At 34.7% G+C, this 16795-nt stretch overlaps 1 protein-coding gene across 7 annotated transcripts in view; it reads left to right on the forward strand.

The window, feature by feature from the left end:
• The window catches only part of TSGA10 (testis specific 10), a 127253-nt gene that overhangs the window by 21847 nt on the left and 88611 nt on the right, over window positions 1-16795 (forward strand). For 5 of the 7 annotated variants that reach the window (XM_047746225.1, XM_047746227.1, XM_047746228.1 and 2 more), the window contains 4 exons: window positions 1771-1986; window positions 11136-11201; window positions 12425-12592; window positions 13186-13341. In XM_047746225.1, coding sequence (XP_047602181.1) covers window positions 12542-12592; window positions 13186-13341 — 207 coding nt within the window. In that variant the 5' untranslated portion in view covers window positions 1771-1986; window positions 11136-11201; window positions 12425-12541. Of the gene's footprint in view, window positions 1-1770; window positions 1987-11135; window positions 11202-12424; window positions 12593-13185; window positions 13342-16795 lie in introns of those variants that run through there. The other 2 variants (XM_047746226.1, XM_047746224.1) reach the window with 2 other exon arrangements.

A 16795-nucleotide genomic window follows, 5' to 3' on the forward strand; every position in this document is an offset into this window, starting at 1 on the left:
ATCTTACCGAGATGCTGACTCTACATGGTATCCCATTGTACCAATGTCAAATCTCTGAGTTTGATATTGTATTATAATTATTTAAGTGGAACTATTGGGAAAAGTGGGTTAAGGGCCAAAGAAATCCTTTTGTACACTTTGTAACTTCCTGTGACTCCTTTGGTTATTTCAAAATAAAAAGGTTTTTTTTTTAAAGCTACTTTTTGAGTACCTGTCATCTTCCAGAAATTTTACTTGAACTTTTATACTTGTTATACTTGACTACAATCCTTAAAATTGTAGGTATTCTCTCCATTTAGCAGATGAAAGTCCAGAGGCTTCCATTTATTTTTCCTGAAGTCAGATGCATCTCTTAGGATCAAAAAAATATGGTAAATTGTCAGGATTAAGTAACTGATTAGAGAACTACAATAGGACTTGAACTGGTCTGCCTAATTCCAAAGCCTACATCCTTTCTACCACTTGAAACTGCCTCTTCTAAAGTAGTTGTGTCTTGGAATTTAGTAAAAGTGTATGGCTTGATGCTAGAGGTAAGGAGAGTGAGTGTTTAATTTATAATTTATTAGTTTTATTTCATTTAAAATTTTTAAGATTATATGTTAGGTATATAGTAAATGATATAGAAGTTAGAGGTGTGTTAATACTGAAGTTAGAGACAATCCCTTTAAAGTTGCTTAGAATTTAGTGGAAGGGACAGGGAAGTAAACAATAATATATGTTATCAAATACCAAGATTAAATTGTATAAGAGGCTTTATGGTGGCACTGAGAGGAAAAGCATTTAACCTCTCCTGGTGCAGTGAAAAGTTAGCAAACATTTTTAGTGTGTCCTTATTGCTCAGAAATATAGCACTGTAGAAGCCATGAACAAAGATAAAAAGACATATGGATAGATAAATTGAAGTTTATGTGTGTTTATCCCACATCCTATAGTTTTAAAAAAGATACAAGTAATAAAAATAACTTAGGTAATAAGAATAGGGGAAAATAAACTTAATGAAAGCATGGGACGAGAATAGCAGGCCGAAGATCATTGCGCACAGGTTCTGTGCTAGTTGTTAGAGGTGGGTTGCAGGTAGGCTTTAAAATTTCTTGAGGCCAGGGCAAAAAAGGAAACTTTATTTAAATAATTCACCGTATGTCCTGACATATAGTCATTTTCAATGGGTCTAATATATTTTTTTTCCTTTAAAGGCATTTGGATACCTCCGTGATAGAAAAGGCCCTTTTCTTCATCCGTTGATGTTTTGATAGTGGGCTGGGAAGGAAAGCTGTGGTCCTCCACATTAGTCAGCAAATACTTGATTGATTTGGTATTTAGCTTAGTCAAGTAAGTTATTGATATGTTCAAAAGAACTTTTTTTTTTTGAGTTAACATATTTTGGTAACAAAAATTAGAAATTTAATTCTGAAGAACATTAATTGGTATTAAAATTAAGTAATTTCAAGACTGGTTTCTTTTGTGTAGATATAAATATTTGGCCATTTTTCTAATAGTTTTGGCTAAAAAGAAATAGTAATTAAGTTTATTAATTGTAAATTGTTTTGGAAGATGTAGCTATAAACCTTTGAATTTTCATTTAATATGTTTTTTTCAGATAGGTATTACATTCACATGGTACAGAATTCAGAAAGTGAAAAATATATATATAGTTAGGTCTCCTTCTTGGGACGCAAACCTCCTTTCCTGATTCCAGTCGCCTGCTTGTTCTCCTCAGAGGGAAGCAAAGGAAATATTTTAATATGTTTATTTTCTTTCTAATTATAACAGATTGAAGATCTCAAACAGACAAATCATGGCTTGGAAGAATATGTTAGGAAACTCTTGGATAGTAAGGAGGTGGTAAGCAGTCAAGTAGATGATTTAACCAGCCACAATGAGCATCTTTGTAAAGAATTGATTAAAATTGACCAACTAGCAGAGCAACTAGAAAAAGAGAAAAATTTTGTTGTGGATACCGCTGACAAAGAACTTGAAGAAGCAAAGGTATTACATTTACCACAATAGGATTTTTTATTGAGTTCTAACTGATATATAGTATTGCATTAGCTCAAGTTGTTCAAAATAATGATTCAGTATTTCTATATATTGTGAAATGATCAGTGCAGTAATTCTAGTTAGGATTTTAATTCTACTCTAAACATCATGCAATTATTGAATGCAATAGAAAGTGATGTTCACATTTATATCATTTGACAGTTTTTTAGATTTGACATTTTAAATATTTAGGGGTTAAATTGTATTGCACGTTTTATTTCTTTTTAAAAAGTTTTGCTCAAAAAATTTCCAAAGTAATGTAGTCATGATAAAAACTGGCAGGCAATAGGAATGTTCTGTATGGGCCATATATATATACATGATGGAAGATTGCTCAGCCATCAAACAGGGTGAAATCTCGACATTTGCAACAACATGGATGGAACTAGAGGGTATTATGCTAATAAGCAAATTAAGTCAGAAAAACAAATATCTTATGATTTCACTTATATGTGGAATTTAGGAAGTAAAACAGATGAACATATGGGAAGGGGGGAAAAAGAGAGGGGGAAGTACACCCTAAGAGATTCTTAATGATAGAAAACAAACAGGGTTGATGGAGGGAGGTGGGCAGGAGATGGGCTAAATGGGTGATGGGGTTTAAGGAGGGAACTTGTTATGATGAGCACTGGGAGTTATATGTAAGTGATGAATCATTAAATTATACTCCTGAAACCAGGTCACACTGTATGTTAACTAACTAGAATTTAAATAAAAATTTTGAAGAAAAGCAGGAATGTTTTGTATATAGGACATTTCTCTTCCTTCCTAATTCTTCTCTCCTCTGCAGAAATATCTACCAACAAATAGATGATACATGTATTTCCATCCTTTTTTTCTGTTTTCACACCCACAATTTATTTCACACTTTAAAAAGGTTTTTTTAATCAAAGTTTTAAATTTTTGTGTAGTAAAATTTGTCAATCTTTACTGACTTTGAGTTTTGATTCTTTTATCTTTTCAAGGTCCTCCCCCTTTTTAAAAATTTGAATAACTATTTTTAGAGCAGTTTTGGGTTTATAGCAAAATTAAGCCGAATGTATAGAGATTTCCCATATACCCCTGGCCCTACATATGGACACCCTCCCTGTTAGCAATATCCCCCACCCAAGTGATACCTTTGCTAAAATTGATGAACCTACATTGACTCATCATTATCACCTAGAGTCCATAGTTTACATTAGGGTTCACACTTGGTGTTATATGTTCCAAGAGTTTGAACAAATGTAGAATGAAATGTGTGTACCATTATGGTATCATGCAGAATAATTTCACTGCCCTAAAAATCCTCTGTTCTCCACCTAGTTTTGATTCTTGTTTAGGAAGATCTTCTCACCTCAAGAACTCAAGAATATTTTCTATATTTTTAAATACTTTTTAATATTTTTGTAAGTTTTAATCCTGGAATTTCTTTTTGTTCTAGTATGAGGTAGGGTTGGGATAGTCCTTCCTTTAGTCACTGATTTGAAATGCCATTTTAATAATTACTAAATTCTCATATGTGCTTGGATATGTTTCTGGATTATTTGATTTCATGGACTTCTTATGTGCTGTTATCTGTGCCACCATCACATTATTTTAGTTAATGTAGCTTTATGATATTTTGATAAACATTTTATTTCTTGATTGAGTTTTTAGTACTCTGCCATGAAATTTAGAAACTAGGAACATTAAGAAACTTCACATATTATAAACTTTGATTTATATTATAACTAAGCTATACTCGAAACTATGAGATGAAAATGTTTGACATCTGAGGCCAGTAAGGTTTAGGGTAATTTGTTATCTAGGAATAGAAAATAAAATAGTAAATACTCAAAATATTTTAATGTAAAAAATGTTGGAAATTATAACTTCACACAATTATAATTTTTATTGCCTAACAGTTTATAAGCAAGATACAATGTATTTCAAAGCCAGAGTGAACCTATTGAATTTTTTTTTCTTCTTTCGAAGATTTTATTTATTTATCTGACAGATCACAAGTAGGCAGAGAGGCAGGCAGAGAGAGGAGGAAGCAGGCTCCCTCCTGAGCAGAGAGCCCAATGCGGGACTCGATCCCAGGACTCTGGGATCATGACCTGAGCCGAAGGCAGATGATTGCTACTAAAGTATTTGAAGGATATTAAAAGGTAGCTTGAATATTTTAAATATTTTTCAATAAATTCTTTTTGTTTTTACTGTTTCTTTTAAGAATAGTTATCCTTCATTAACAATTTAGTGTCAAATTAAGTTCAGTCTTAATAATAAAAATTATCAAGATGCTTAGGTGGCTCAGTTGGTTAAGCATCTGCCTTCAGCTCAGATTTTGATCCCAGAGCCTGTGATTGAGTGCCCATTGGTCTTCTTCCTTGGAGGGGAGCCTACTCCTCCCTCTGCATGCCACTCCTCCTGCTTGTGCCCTTTTTCTCTCTCTCTGACAAATAAATAAATAAAATCTTTAAAAAATAATAAAGATTATCAAATTAAAGAATATTGGGTTAATGTTTTATTTTCTTTCTTGTTTTCTTCCTCAAATTAAAAATTATGTTGCTTCCCAGTCTAGGGTGCCTAGTTGGCCAAATTCCCCTGAAGAGAGTACCCAGTTTCGAAGTCATCAATTTTAAAGGATTCTTAAAATCTGTGTTAGAGAGTGAGTACTCTGTCAGGGTGAATCCTCTGCTATCAAAAAGAGAATTTAAGGAATGGGAAAGATTTAAAATAAAAGAGCTAGGATTTACCTAAAACTGAAAATGTTAAGCCCATAGATGGAAATTCTGCCTAGCTTCAAAAAGAGCATTTCTAGGAAATAGACATTCACATATGATGTGGAATGTTTGGTATATCTGAGAATTGGAAAGCTTGAGTAGAGATAGCATTGCTGATGCAGGAAAGACATGGAATAGTAAATAAAGAGGGGATAAAATGGGTTGTTTGAATGTACTGAAATGAAATCACCAACCTCAGTAAGTGAATGTTACAGGTAGAATGGGGAGTAGAAAGTGCATGACCAGTGTTGGGGATATGAACACCAGTGCATGTTGTCATCATCCTTATGTCATTGGGTATGTAGTTTAGGTATCCAATTACTAGGGAGAGATTCCTTGTCTGATTTGTGGGATGAAGCTTGAAACAGAATTTCTGATTTGAGAGTTGAGAAAGAATATTTGTATTCCTGTACTCTTTGGGCTTATGCTCTAGAGAGGTAGAGTTTGAGGTTAAGTCAGTTTGTCTGGAATTGAGGTAGATAATATTAAGTGTATTTATTTGCAAGAGTTTACTTTTAGTCATATTTTTAAAGGTCAAGAGAATGAGTTCTTCCATCATTTATTACATTAAAATGTATTGAATATTTACTATTTTATTTTCTATTTCTGTGTAACAAATTACTCCTAAATGTTAGTGCCCTCAGATAACAAACATTTGTTTCTCATAGTTTCAAGTATAGCTTAGTTAGCTGGGTAGTTTTGGTTTACTGTTTCTCAGGAAATTGTAATCAAATGGTTGCCAGTCTGTAGTCATGGCTTGATGGGTACTGGAGGGTTTGCTTTTAGATAACATACTCAGATGACTGTTGGCTTTTGGCGGGAAGCTTCAGTTCCTTGACAGGTGCACCTCCTTTAAGGTTGTTTGATAGTTTTATATCTGCTTGCTTCCCCTGAGCCAGTCATCCAAGAGAGGCAGAAAGGAGGAATCTGCAATGCCTGTTATGATTGTCTCAAGAGTTACAAACCATCATATCCTGTTCACTAGAAGTGAGTTACTAAGTATATGCCACACTTAAGGGGAAGGGAATTAAGCTCCATCATTTGAAGTAAGGAATATAAAAATTTATGAATGTATTTTAAAACCACCAGAATTATATGCCTCTTTTATCTTCTCATTTTGAGGTTTTTTTTTAATCATTCATATTTTAATAATACAGTGTTTCTCAGCTGATTCAACATAAATTTTTGAAATAAGCAGAATTGTGATTTTACCATTACTAGTTTCTTCATACAATTTATATTTTAATTAACATAAGGGCTATTCTTGGACTGGATCTTTGATAGCTCTTGTCATTGTTACATTGGTATGTGTTTCATCAATCAAAAATATTTCAAAATTTACCATTGAAAGATAAAGTGTAAGGCTATTTAAGTTCTTCCTCCCCTCATGCTGATTCCCCCTCTTCCTTCCCTGCTTTATTTTACTCTGTAGTACTTTCCAACTACTTTTCCCTATGCACACTCTACTCCAGCCACACTAGCTCCTTACTATTCCTTGGAATTTAGCTGACATTCTTTTACCTTAGGGCATTTGCTTTTATTGTATCTTCTGCCTGGAATGATCTTTCAGATTTTTATATAGTTGATCTCCTTTCTCTCTCTCTTTTTAAATATAATAATCTTTTTTTTTTTAATTTCTTTTCAGTGTACCAGAATTCATTGTTTATGTACCACACCCAGTGTTCCATGCAATACATCCCCTCCATAATACCCACCACCAGACTCACCCAACCTCTCACCCCCTTCCCCTTCAAAACCCTCAGATTGTTTTTCAGAGTCCATAGTCTCTCATGGTTCATCTCCCCTTCCAATTTCCCCCAACTGCCTTCTCTTCTCCATCTCCCCTTGTCCTCCGTGTTATTTCTTTTGCTCCACAAATAAGTGAAACCATATGATAATTAGCTCTCTCTGCTTGACTTATTTCACTCAGCATAATCTCTTCCAATCCCATCTGTGTTGATACAAAAGTTGGGTATTCATCCTTTCTGATGGAGGCATAATACTCCATAGTGTATATGGACCACATCTTCCTTATCCATTCGTCCATTGAAGGGCATCTTGGTTCTTTCCACAGATTGGTAATTGTGGCCATTGCTGTTATGAACATTGGGGTACAGATGGCCCTTCTTTTCACTACATCTGTATCTTTGGGGTAAATACCCAGTAGTGCAATTGCAGGGTCATAGGGAAGCTCTATTTTTAATTTCTCAAGGAATCTCCACACTGTTTTCCAAAGTGACTGTACCAACTTGCATTCCCACCAACAGTGTAAGAGGATTCCCCTTTCTCCACATCCTCTCCCACACACATTATTTATTGTCTTGTTATTTTGGGCCATTCTAACTGGTGTAAGGTGGTATCTCAATGTGGTTTTGTTTTGAATCTCCCTGATGGCTAGCGATGATGAACATTTTTTCATGTGTCTGGTAGCCATTTGTATGTCTTCATTGGAGAAATGTCTGTTCATGTCTTCTGCCCATTTTTTGACATGATTATCTGTTTTGTGTGTGTCGAGTTTGAGGAGTTCTTTATAGATTCTGGATATCAGCCTTTTTTCTGTACTGTCATTTGCGAATATCTTCTCCCATTCTGTGGGTTGCCTCTTTGTTTTGTTGACTCTTTCCTTTGCTGTGCAGAAGCTTCTGATCTTGGCAAAGTCCCCAAAATTCATTTTTGCTTTTGTTTCTTTTGCCTTTGGAGACATATCTTGAAATAAGTTGCTGTGGCTGATATCGAAGAGGTTACTATGTTCTCCTCTAGGATTCTGATGGATTTCTGCCTCACATTGAGGTCTTTTATATCCATTTCAAGTTTATCTTTGTATAAGGTATAAGAGAATGGTTGAGTTTCATTCTTCTACATATAGCTGTCCAGTTTTCGCAGCACCATTTATTAAAGAGACTGTCTTTTTTCCACTGGATATTTTTTCCTGCTTTGTCGAAGATTATTTGACTATAGAGTTAGGGTCCATATCTGGGCTCTCTCTGTTCTACTGGTCTATGTGTCTGTTTTTGTGCCAGTACCATCCTGTCTTGGTGATCACAGCTTTGTAGTAAAGCTTGAAATCAGGCAGCATGATGCCCCAAGTTTTGTTTTTCTTTTTTCAACATTTCCTTAGCAATTCTGGGTCTATTCTGATTCCATATAAATTTTAGGATTGTTTGCTCCAGCTCTTGGAACTATAAACTTCCAAAATTGAACCAGGAAGACCCCCTTTCTCTTTGTTCACAGGTCTCCTTTCAAAGAGGACTTAATTGATAACCCTATTTAAAATTCCAACCTAGGGGCGCCTGGGTGGCTCAGTGGGTTAAAGCCTCTGCCTTCGGCTCAGGTCATGATCTCAGGGTTCTGGGATCGAGCCCCGCGTCGGACTCTCTGTTCAGCGGGGAGCCTGCTTCCCTCTCTCTCTCTCTCTGCCTGCCTCTTTGCCTACTTGTGATCTCTCTCTCTCTGTCAAATAAATAAAATATTTAAAAAAAAATTCCAACCTATTCCTTCCTTCATAAACACTCCCAATATCCTTAACTTTCCTTTTTTTTTTTTTTTTTTTTTTTTTTTTTTTTACCCTAATGTACTATGTAATTTATTTGTTAGGTTTATTTTTCATTGTCTGTCCAGATGGAATGTAAGGTCCACAAAGGCAGGGATCTTTGTTTATTTTTTTTATCTCAGTTGCTTAGAACAGATGTGAATGCTCATTATGTATTTTTTTAATAAGACAGTAACTGTCTGATATATATTTCACCTGTTATCTTTTTCTTCTCTTTTCAGCTAGAATATAAGTTCCATGAGGGCAGAGGTTTTCTTTTTTTTTTTAATTTAAATTCACTTAATAACATAGAGTGTATTATTAGTTTCAGAGGTAGAGTTCAGTGACTCAACAGTGTTATATAACCCAGTACTCATTATATCACATGCCCTCATTAATGCCCATCACCCTGATACTCCTCCCCTTCAGCAACCCTCAGTTTGTTTCGTATGGTTACGAATCTCTCATGGTTTATCTTCCTCTCTGATTACATCTTATTTTATTTTTCCCTCACTTCCTCTATGTTCCTCTGTTTTGTTTCTTAAATTCCACACATGAGTGAAATCAAAAGACAACTGTCATTCTCTGATTGGCTTATTTCACTTAGCATAGTTTCCTCTAGTTCCATCCATGTTGTTGCAAATGGCAAGATTTCAGTTTTTTGATGGCTGAGTAATATTACATTGTTTATATATACCACATCTTTGTCCATTCATCTGTTGATGAACATCTGGGCTCTTTCCATAATTTTCCTATTGTGGACATTGCTGCTGTAAACATTGGGATGCAGATGGAAGGCAGAGGTTTTTGTCTATTTTATTCACTGCTATTCCCAGCATATAACACAATGTCAGGTGCATAGTAGGTCCTCCTTAATCATTTGTCAGATAAATGAATAATTTATTAGATAAATAATTTTGTTTTTCAGAGTAGAATCAGCATTATGTTTTTGGTTTTTTAAATTTTTATTTATTTTTTAAATTTCTTTTCAGTGTTCCAGAATTCACAGCATTATGTTTTTTATGTCTGTAATAGTAATACATGTTTATCATAAAAATTTAATTTCATATAGAGGAGTATAATGAAGAAAATCACATCTTACTATAATTAGACGTAATCTTATCTTGCTGAGTGTACATATTCCTGGTTATTTCCATCTGTATCTATGATATGTGTGTATAAATTTCCTTTTTACAACAATATGTCAGATAAAATTTTTGGCAGTGTGAGTTTTTATACCTAATTTAATGTGGGCACCTTTATACATAATTTAATATAGATCCATTTTTTTTGGCATTTACATAATAGTGTAAGTTAAAGCATTGAAAATTCCCTATCCAAAACTGTATAAGCTTATCCAAACTATACATAAGTTTTGTTTCATACCATTGCCCCTTAGTATTTCATGGATTACAAAAGATATGACTTTCAGAGAAATCTTAGAAAAGAATTTGGGTCTAAATAACAAATGAGGAGCAATAATTCCAGAAAAGTTAAATTTAAAATATAGCAGGACACAGTTTAGAATAATGAGTGGACGGTTTATGAATTGAAAAATAAGTTTATTAAACTAATATGCATTTATAGCATAGATTATATCAAATAAATCTTTGCATGAAAACATAGTCACTGTCTTCTAGAGACATAGAATCTAGTCATATACTAACTACATGACTACGGGTAGCTATACTGTAAGACTGGGTATGTTCAATGTCCTAAAACTGATACAAAAAGTATTTTATAGGTTTGATTGAACTAAACTATTAAAAGAGTTCAGAAGAGAAAGCAGTCACTCTGACTTTGGTGATTTGGGAATACTTTTATCCTACTCATTCTTTTATCTCTTCCCTATTATCATCTTCAGAATTTTAATTAGTATTGACATTTTATTGCAGTTTGTAGGGAGTAATTTGGTAAAATATAACCAATTACTATTTCATAACAAACTTGGGTTATTGGAAAGGAACTGCTATATTTCATTCTATGTTCTTTTATCATCCAAAGGTAGGTGAACAGAAAGGCTAGATTATCATTTCTTTTGTAAATTATTCACTACATGATTTTATTTTTAAGTGGCTTCCCTTTTTTAGTTTTTAATTTAATTTTATTTTTTCATCATGGTAAGTGTACTATTTAATCTCCATCCCCTCTTTCACCTACCTCATCCACCCCCCACTCTGGTAACAGTTTGTTCTCTATGGTTAAGAGTCTGTTTCTTGGTTTTTCTCTCTCTCTTTTTTTCCACTTAGCTCATTTATTTTGTTTCTTAAATTCCACATATGAGTGAGATCATATGGTATTTGTCTTTCTCTTTTTTTGCTTAGCATTATACTCTATACTCCATCTGTGTCATTGCAAATTGCAAGACTTCATTCTTTTTATAGCTGAATAATATTCCATTTGTGTGTGTGTGTGTGTGTGTGTGTGTGTATATTTATGTATGTATATATAACCACATCTTTATCCATTCATTTATCAATGGACACTTGAGCTGTTTCCATAATTTGGCTATTGTAAATAATACTGCAGTGAACAGACGGGTTCTTGTATCCCTTTGAATTAGTGTTTTTATATTTTTTGCGTAAATACCCAGTAGTGTGATTATTAGATCATATGGTAATTCTAATTTTAATTTTTTGGAAACCACCATACTGTTTCTGCAATGTCTGCACCAGTTTGCATTCCCACCAATATAAAGATTCCTTTTGGTCCACATCCTTGCCAGTACCTGTTTCAAGTGGCTTCCTTTTTTGATGTTCTCTTTTTAATCTGTTTAAATATTTTTCATCTAAATAACCTTTTTTTTCTGGCTTATTTTTCAGATTGAACTCATTTGCCAACAAAATAATATAATAGTATTAGAAGATACAATAAAAAGGCTTAGATCTGTAAGTACATTTTTTACACATTTAAGTTGCGGAGTCATTTTTATTCTGTTAGACTGTGAAAAATGGTGTATGTGTTTTAGTTCTCCTGCATTTTGTGAAAATTAAAAAATGTCTGCTTTCTAAAATCAGCACTCTGCTTGGTGCACAGGGGTGCTTCCCATCTGTAAGAGCATTGTTGTTCTTGCTCCATTTCATCGTTATGCCTTTCTTTCCCAGAGGTGGAGAGAACTTTGGTTGGTTTTATTAGTACCCTTAGCTGTTACTTGATTTAAAATGATGACCATGAGTAATTTAATTCTCAAAATATAAGATGCATTTGTTTACACATTAACTTTTATCCCTCTTAGTAAATATTAAATCAGATGTTGTAAGTTAATTCAGAGTAGTGACTTTTCTTTTTCTAACAATGTGAAATGAAAACTCCTTTTAGACTGTTTAATGTTATCATTTAAAATATTTGGGGGGCACCTGGGTGGCTCAGTGGGTTAAAGCCTCTGCCTTCAGCTCAGGTCATAATCCCAGGGTCCTGGGATCGAGCCCCGCATCGGGCTCTCTGCTCAGCGGGGAGCCTGCTTCCTCCCCTCTCTCTCTCTGCCTGCCTCTCAGCCTACTTGTGATCTCTGTCTGTCAAATAAATAAATAAAATCTTAAAAAAATAAAATAAAATAAAATATTTGGAACACCCTCTCTGAAAGCATATCTGTAATTTTCTCCCAATAAAGTATTGGTAAAATAAAGATTGTAAAAGAAAAAATGCTTCTAAATACATTAAGGTAAATGAGAATGTACTTGAAGGTGTATACAAGTATAAAATATCCAGCATTCATTTAATTTATTCATTCATTGAACAATTATGGAACAAAACTTAGATGCCGTAAACAGAAGCTTTAATATTAGCATACAAGTTTCCTAAGCAAATTAATTCAATTTCTAGGACTTACAACTAGATCTGTGTGCATTTCTGTCCCCGAAATTTCTTTACTATTTTTTCCTTAAAATTATTGAGTAAATTTAAGGGTTCTTTTAGTTAAATAAAAATATAGTACATTCACAAATGCTAGAAAAAGAAGGCAGCTAACTGCTTTTTAAAGAGTACTGATGAATTATCTTCTAAAATACCAAGTTTATTATTTTTAAGGATCCTGTTTATTCAATTTTCATATAGAAAATGATGCTAATAGTGTAGCTTAAAATAATAACCTAATTTTTTCCTCCTTGTCAAGATAATTTTAGAGACTGAAAAAGCACAAAATAAATCTCCTTCCAGACTTGATTCCTTTGTCAAGACTTTAGAAGCAGACAGAGATTACTACAAGAGTGAAGCTCAAAATTTGAGAAAGATGATCAGAAGTAGATCTAAAAGTCCAAGACGCCCATCTCCATCTTCCCGGGTAGGTTTTGGAAACTTAGAAATATTTTGGAGTTTGTTGCTCAAACACTGACTTCTATTCTTTGATTTACCTAATATGCAAACAATTCATTTTGATTTGGCATGAATTGATATATCCAAGGATTGGGAAGACAGAGATCTCTTTCATGGCACAGTGGACCACTGAATTTGGTTCTGTATCCCCAGTATTGGTAGTAGTTGGGAGGTAATCAAATAAATGTGGACCAGTTTGGGATGAAGCTGTTTAAAAGAGAAGTGATTTTTTTGGGGTGCCTGGGTGGCTCAGTGGGTTAAAGCCTCTGCCTTCGGATCGGGTCATGATCCCAGGGTCCTGAGATCGAGCCCCGCATCAGACTCTCTGCTCAGTGGGGAGCCTGCTTCCTCCTCTCTCTCTGCCTGCCTCTCTCTACTTCTGATTTCTGTCTGTCAAATAAATAAATAAATAATCTTGAAAAAAAAAAAGTGATTTTTTTAAACTTTTTTTTTATCATTTCATTGTATCATCATGTTTGATTGAGTAGAGATTGTGTAGTGCTGTTTTTTTAGAGCCACGTGTCAAAGAAGAATTTCAGATTTCTTATATAATAATCATAGGGTACAAACTGTGATGTAGAGCTTTTGAAGACAACAAGAGACCGTGAAGAACTAAAATGCATGCTGGAAAAATATGAGCGTCATTTGGCAGAAATTCAGGGTAATGTCAAGGTTCTTACATCTGAGAGAGACAAGACCTTTCTTCTTTATGAACAGGTAAATTTATTTATAAATAACATATCTAATAATATTCAATTTTTGAGATATGTAATTTTTTAAGTTCTATAAGAATGCTTAAATCTGCCAATCAAATTAATCTAACATTTGGGAATTACTTTGTTCTTAAGATATTCTTAATGAAATGTAATGTATTTCCAATACAATAAGTGTATGTGTACATACACAAATATACACCTTTTTCCTTATATCCAAAAAAGATCATATACATGTATAGAAATAGTCTGATTTTTGGCATGAGAAATGAAGAAATTGTTAAGTGACAGGAAATGGTGAGTTCAAGGTAAACTTGAGATTTGGGGTTAGAAAATGCTAACATTACTTTGATATCAATCACTTTAGGAAATGCCTATAATTTTCTTAATTTAGGAGAGTAAAATCAGTTTATAGTTTATACTCATTTTTAGCTTAGTTATATATATAGCCCTTATTTAGCTAATCATTTAGCTAATTTACTCAACAAATATTAAACCTCATAAATCACTAACAATTTCTTTTAAAAATATCAAATTTTATTGAGAATTATCACTATCACGGGTGCTTGGGTAGCTCAGTCGGTTAAGCATCTGCCTTTGGCTCAGGTCATGATCCCAGGGACCTGAAATGGAGCCCAGCATCTGGCTCCCTGCTCTGATGGAGGCCTGCTTCTCCCTCTCCCACCCCTCCTGCTTGTGTTCCCTCTCACTGTGTCTCTCTCTATCAAATAAATAAAATCTTAAAAAAAAAAAGAATTATCACTACTGTATTCAGGGTTCTGAGCTTGCCACTCTAAGAGATAGGAAAAAACTACTGTTTTTTAAAACAGTAAAAAAATACTGTTTTCTATGTTCACAGTCTACTTGGGGAGATAAAGTATAGTATAGTATAAAGTATAGTCTTATATGTATTTTTTATTACTTAAGTATAAGTAGTCCAGAAGATGTTGTAACAAAAGAAGTGGGTATTTTTAGTTATTGTGATTAAGGAAATCTTTGCTAGATGATATGGAATTTGAGTCCTAAAGGAAGAAAGGAGTTCCTATTATCCTGAAAGAGGTAAGGAACATTCCAGACCAAAGGAATAGTGAGAGGCAAATGATAAAGGCAGGAAAATCAGTAGATAAGTGGATCAGGTTAAGATTAGACTAAAAGCTATATGCCATTGGAGTAAGGGGGAGCTAAGGCTTGAGAGGTAAATTAAACTAGAGCCTAGAGCAGAGGTCTGCAAACCTTTTCTGTGAATGCCAGAAAATAAGTATCTTGGGCTCTGCAGGCCACACAGTTTCACAGCTATTCAACTCTGTTGTGATGTGAAAGTAGACTATAGACAATTAACAAATGAATGAGTTTGGCTGTGTTATAATATAACTTTACTTTTGAACATGGAAATTTGAATTTCACATTATTTTTACTTATGATACATATTATGAAATCTGTTTGCTTTTTGATCATTTTTTAAAAGTGTAAGAAACATTCTCAACTTACAGACTTACAAAAACAGGAGGCAGGCTGGATTTTGGCCTGTGAACTACATGTAGTTTGCCAACTTCTGAAGTACATGTAGAGGCTGTTTAATGGGCTTTATAAGGGGTTTATACTTTGCTTTATAAGCAATGGGCAGTCTGTTTTTTGTTTTGTTTTGTTTTGTTTTGCTTTTTTAGGACAGAAGAAATGACCAATGCCACATTTTTTTTTTTTAAAGATTTTATTTATTTATTTGTCAGAGAGAGAGAGGGAGAGAGAGCAAGCACAGGCAGACAGAATGGCAGGCAGAGGCAGAGGGCGAAGCAGGCTCCCTGATGAGCAAGGAGCCCGATGTGGGACTCGATCCCAGGACGCCGGGATCATGACCTGAGCCAAAGGCAGCTGCTTAACCAACTGAGCCACCCAGGCGTCCCGCAATGCCACATTTTTACAATTTAAACCTGTTAACAATTTTATATTATCTGTTTCATAATCTTTTTGTGTTACCTTTTTATAACAATTTTTCTTTCAAGAGAATTGGAGGAAGGAGAAATTGTGGACTCTTTAGAAGGCTGTGAAAGCAGTCCATGCATGAGGCATTAAGAACTAAACTAGCATGCTATCAGTGGAAGTAAGGATAGGGAGAGATGCAATAGATACTGTAACAGAAGCCTTGACAAGATTTGGTTTTAGCAAAAAGGAGGGATAAATGGACCTCACTGAAGTTCTTTTTTGAATGACTGAAGAATTTTGGTAGTAGAAAAAGAAATAGCGAAACCATTTGTGATTTGAGGGGAAAGATGTATTATTTTGTTCAGACAGATGGAGTAAGATGATGGTCATACAATCAGGTGGTAATTGCATTTAGGCAAAAGAGAATGTGGGACTACAGTGGGGAGAGAGGTAAGAACTGAATAGGTAGATGGGGAATTCATCTTCTTTTTTTTTTTTTTAAGATTTTATTTATTTATTTGACAGAGAGAGATCACAAGCAGGCAGAGAGGCAGGTAGAGAGAGAGGAGGAAGCAGGCTCCCTCCTGAGCAGAGAGCCCGATGCAGGGCTCGATCCCAGGACACTGAGATCATGACCTGAGCCGAAGGCAGCGGCTTAACCCACTGAGCCACCCAGGCGCCCCGGGAATTCATCTTCTTAGAGGTGACTTTGTGGCCTTCAGAGTAGATGAGGTCTCTGAATGGGAAAGCTATAGAGGAACAGATGAAATGTTGGGATTTTTTTTTCCAATTAGTATGGGAATATTTAAAAGAATAAGAAGATAGGAAACTAAGGTAGAAAAATATTAAGCCCAAGGAAAGAATGAGTCTAAAATAGGGTGTTGAAGATAATGTCAAATGTTGCCAAATATTAAAAATGGGAACTGAGAAAAGGCCATTTGGTGAGGTCATTATTTGAAATTCTGCAAAGAGATAGGTATAGGAGCCAAGTAGTTTACACTGGGGTGGGATAGTAGGTGCTGAGGAACAGGCAAATGGGTACAAACCATAGTGCAAAAAAAAAATATGTCTAATGCAAAAGAGATATGGGATGGTAAATGGGGCAGCAAGGTTAAATGACAGTTTTTTTAAGATATGGGAGCCATGTGTTGTGGTAGAGGGAGGGGAGAAAGAGCCAGTGGAGAGGGTGGTATTCAAAGTGAGAGGAAATAATTATACAGCTGAGTCCTGAACAAGGTGGAACTAGGGGTGCCAACCCTCCTGCACAGTTGAAAATCTATTGTTGTTTTTTTTAAGATTTTATTTATTTACTTGTCAGAGAGAGAGAAGAGGGTGCACAGGCAGGCAGAGTGGCAGGCAGAGGCAGAGGGAGAAGCAGGCTCCCTGCCAAGCAAGGAGCCCTGTGTGGGACTTGAACTCAGGACACTGGGATCATGACCTGAGCCAAAGGCAGCTGCTTAACCAACTGAGCCACCCAGGCATCCCATGGTTGAAAATCTTTGTATAACTTTTGACTCCCCCAAATTTAATTGCAACTA

This window comes from Lutra lutra, chromosome 9, assembly GCF_902655055.1.
Source record: "Lutra lutra chromosome 9, mLutLut1.2, whole genome shotgun sequence".
Lineage (NCBI taxonomy): Eukaryota > Metazoa > Chordata > Mammalia > Carnivora > Mustelidae > Lutra > Lutra lutra.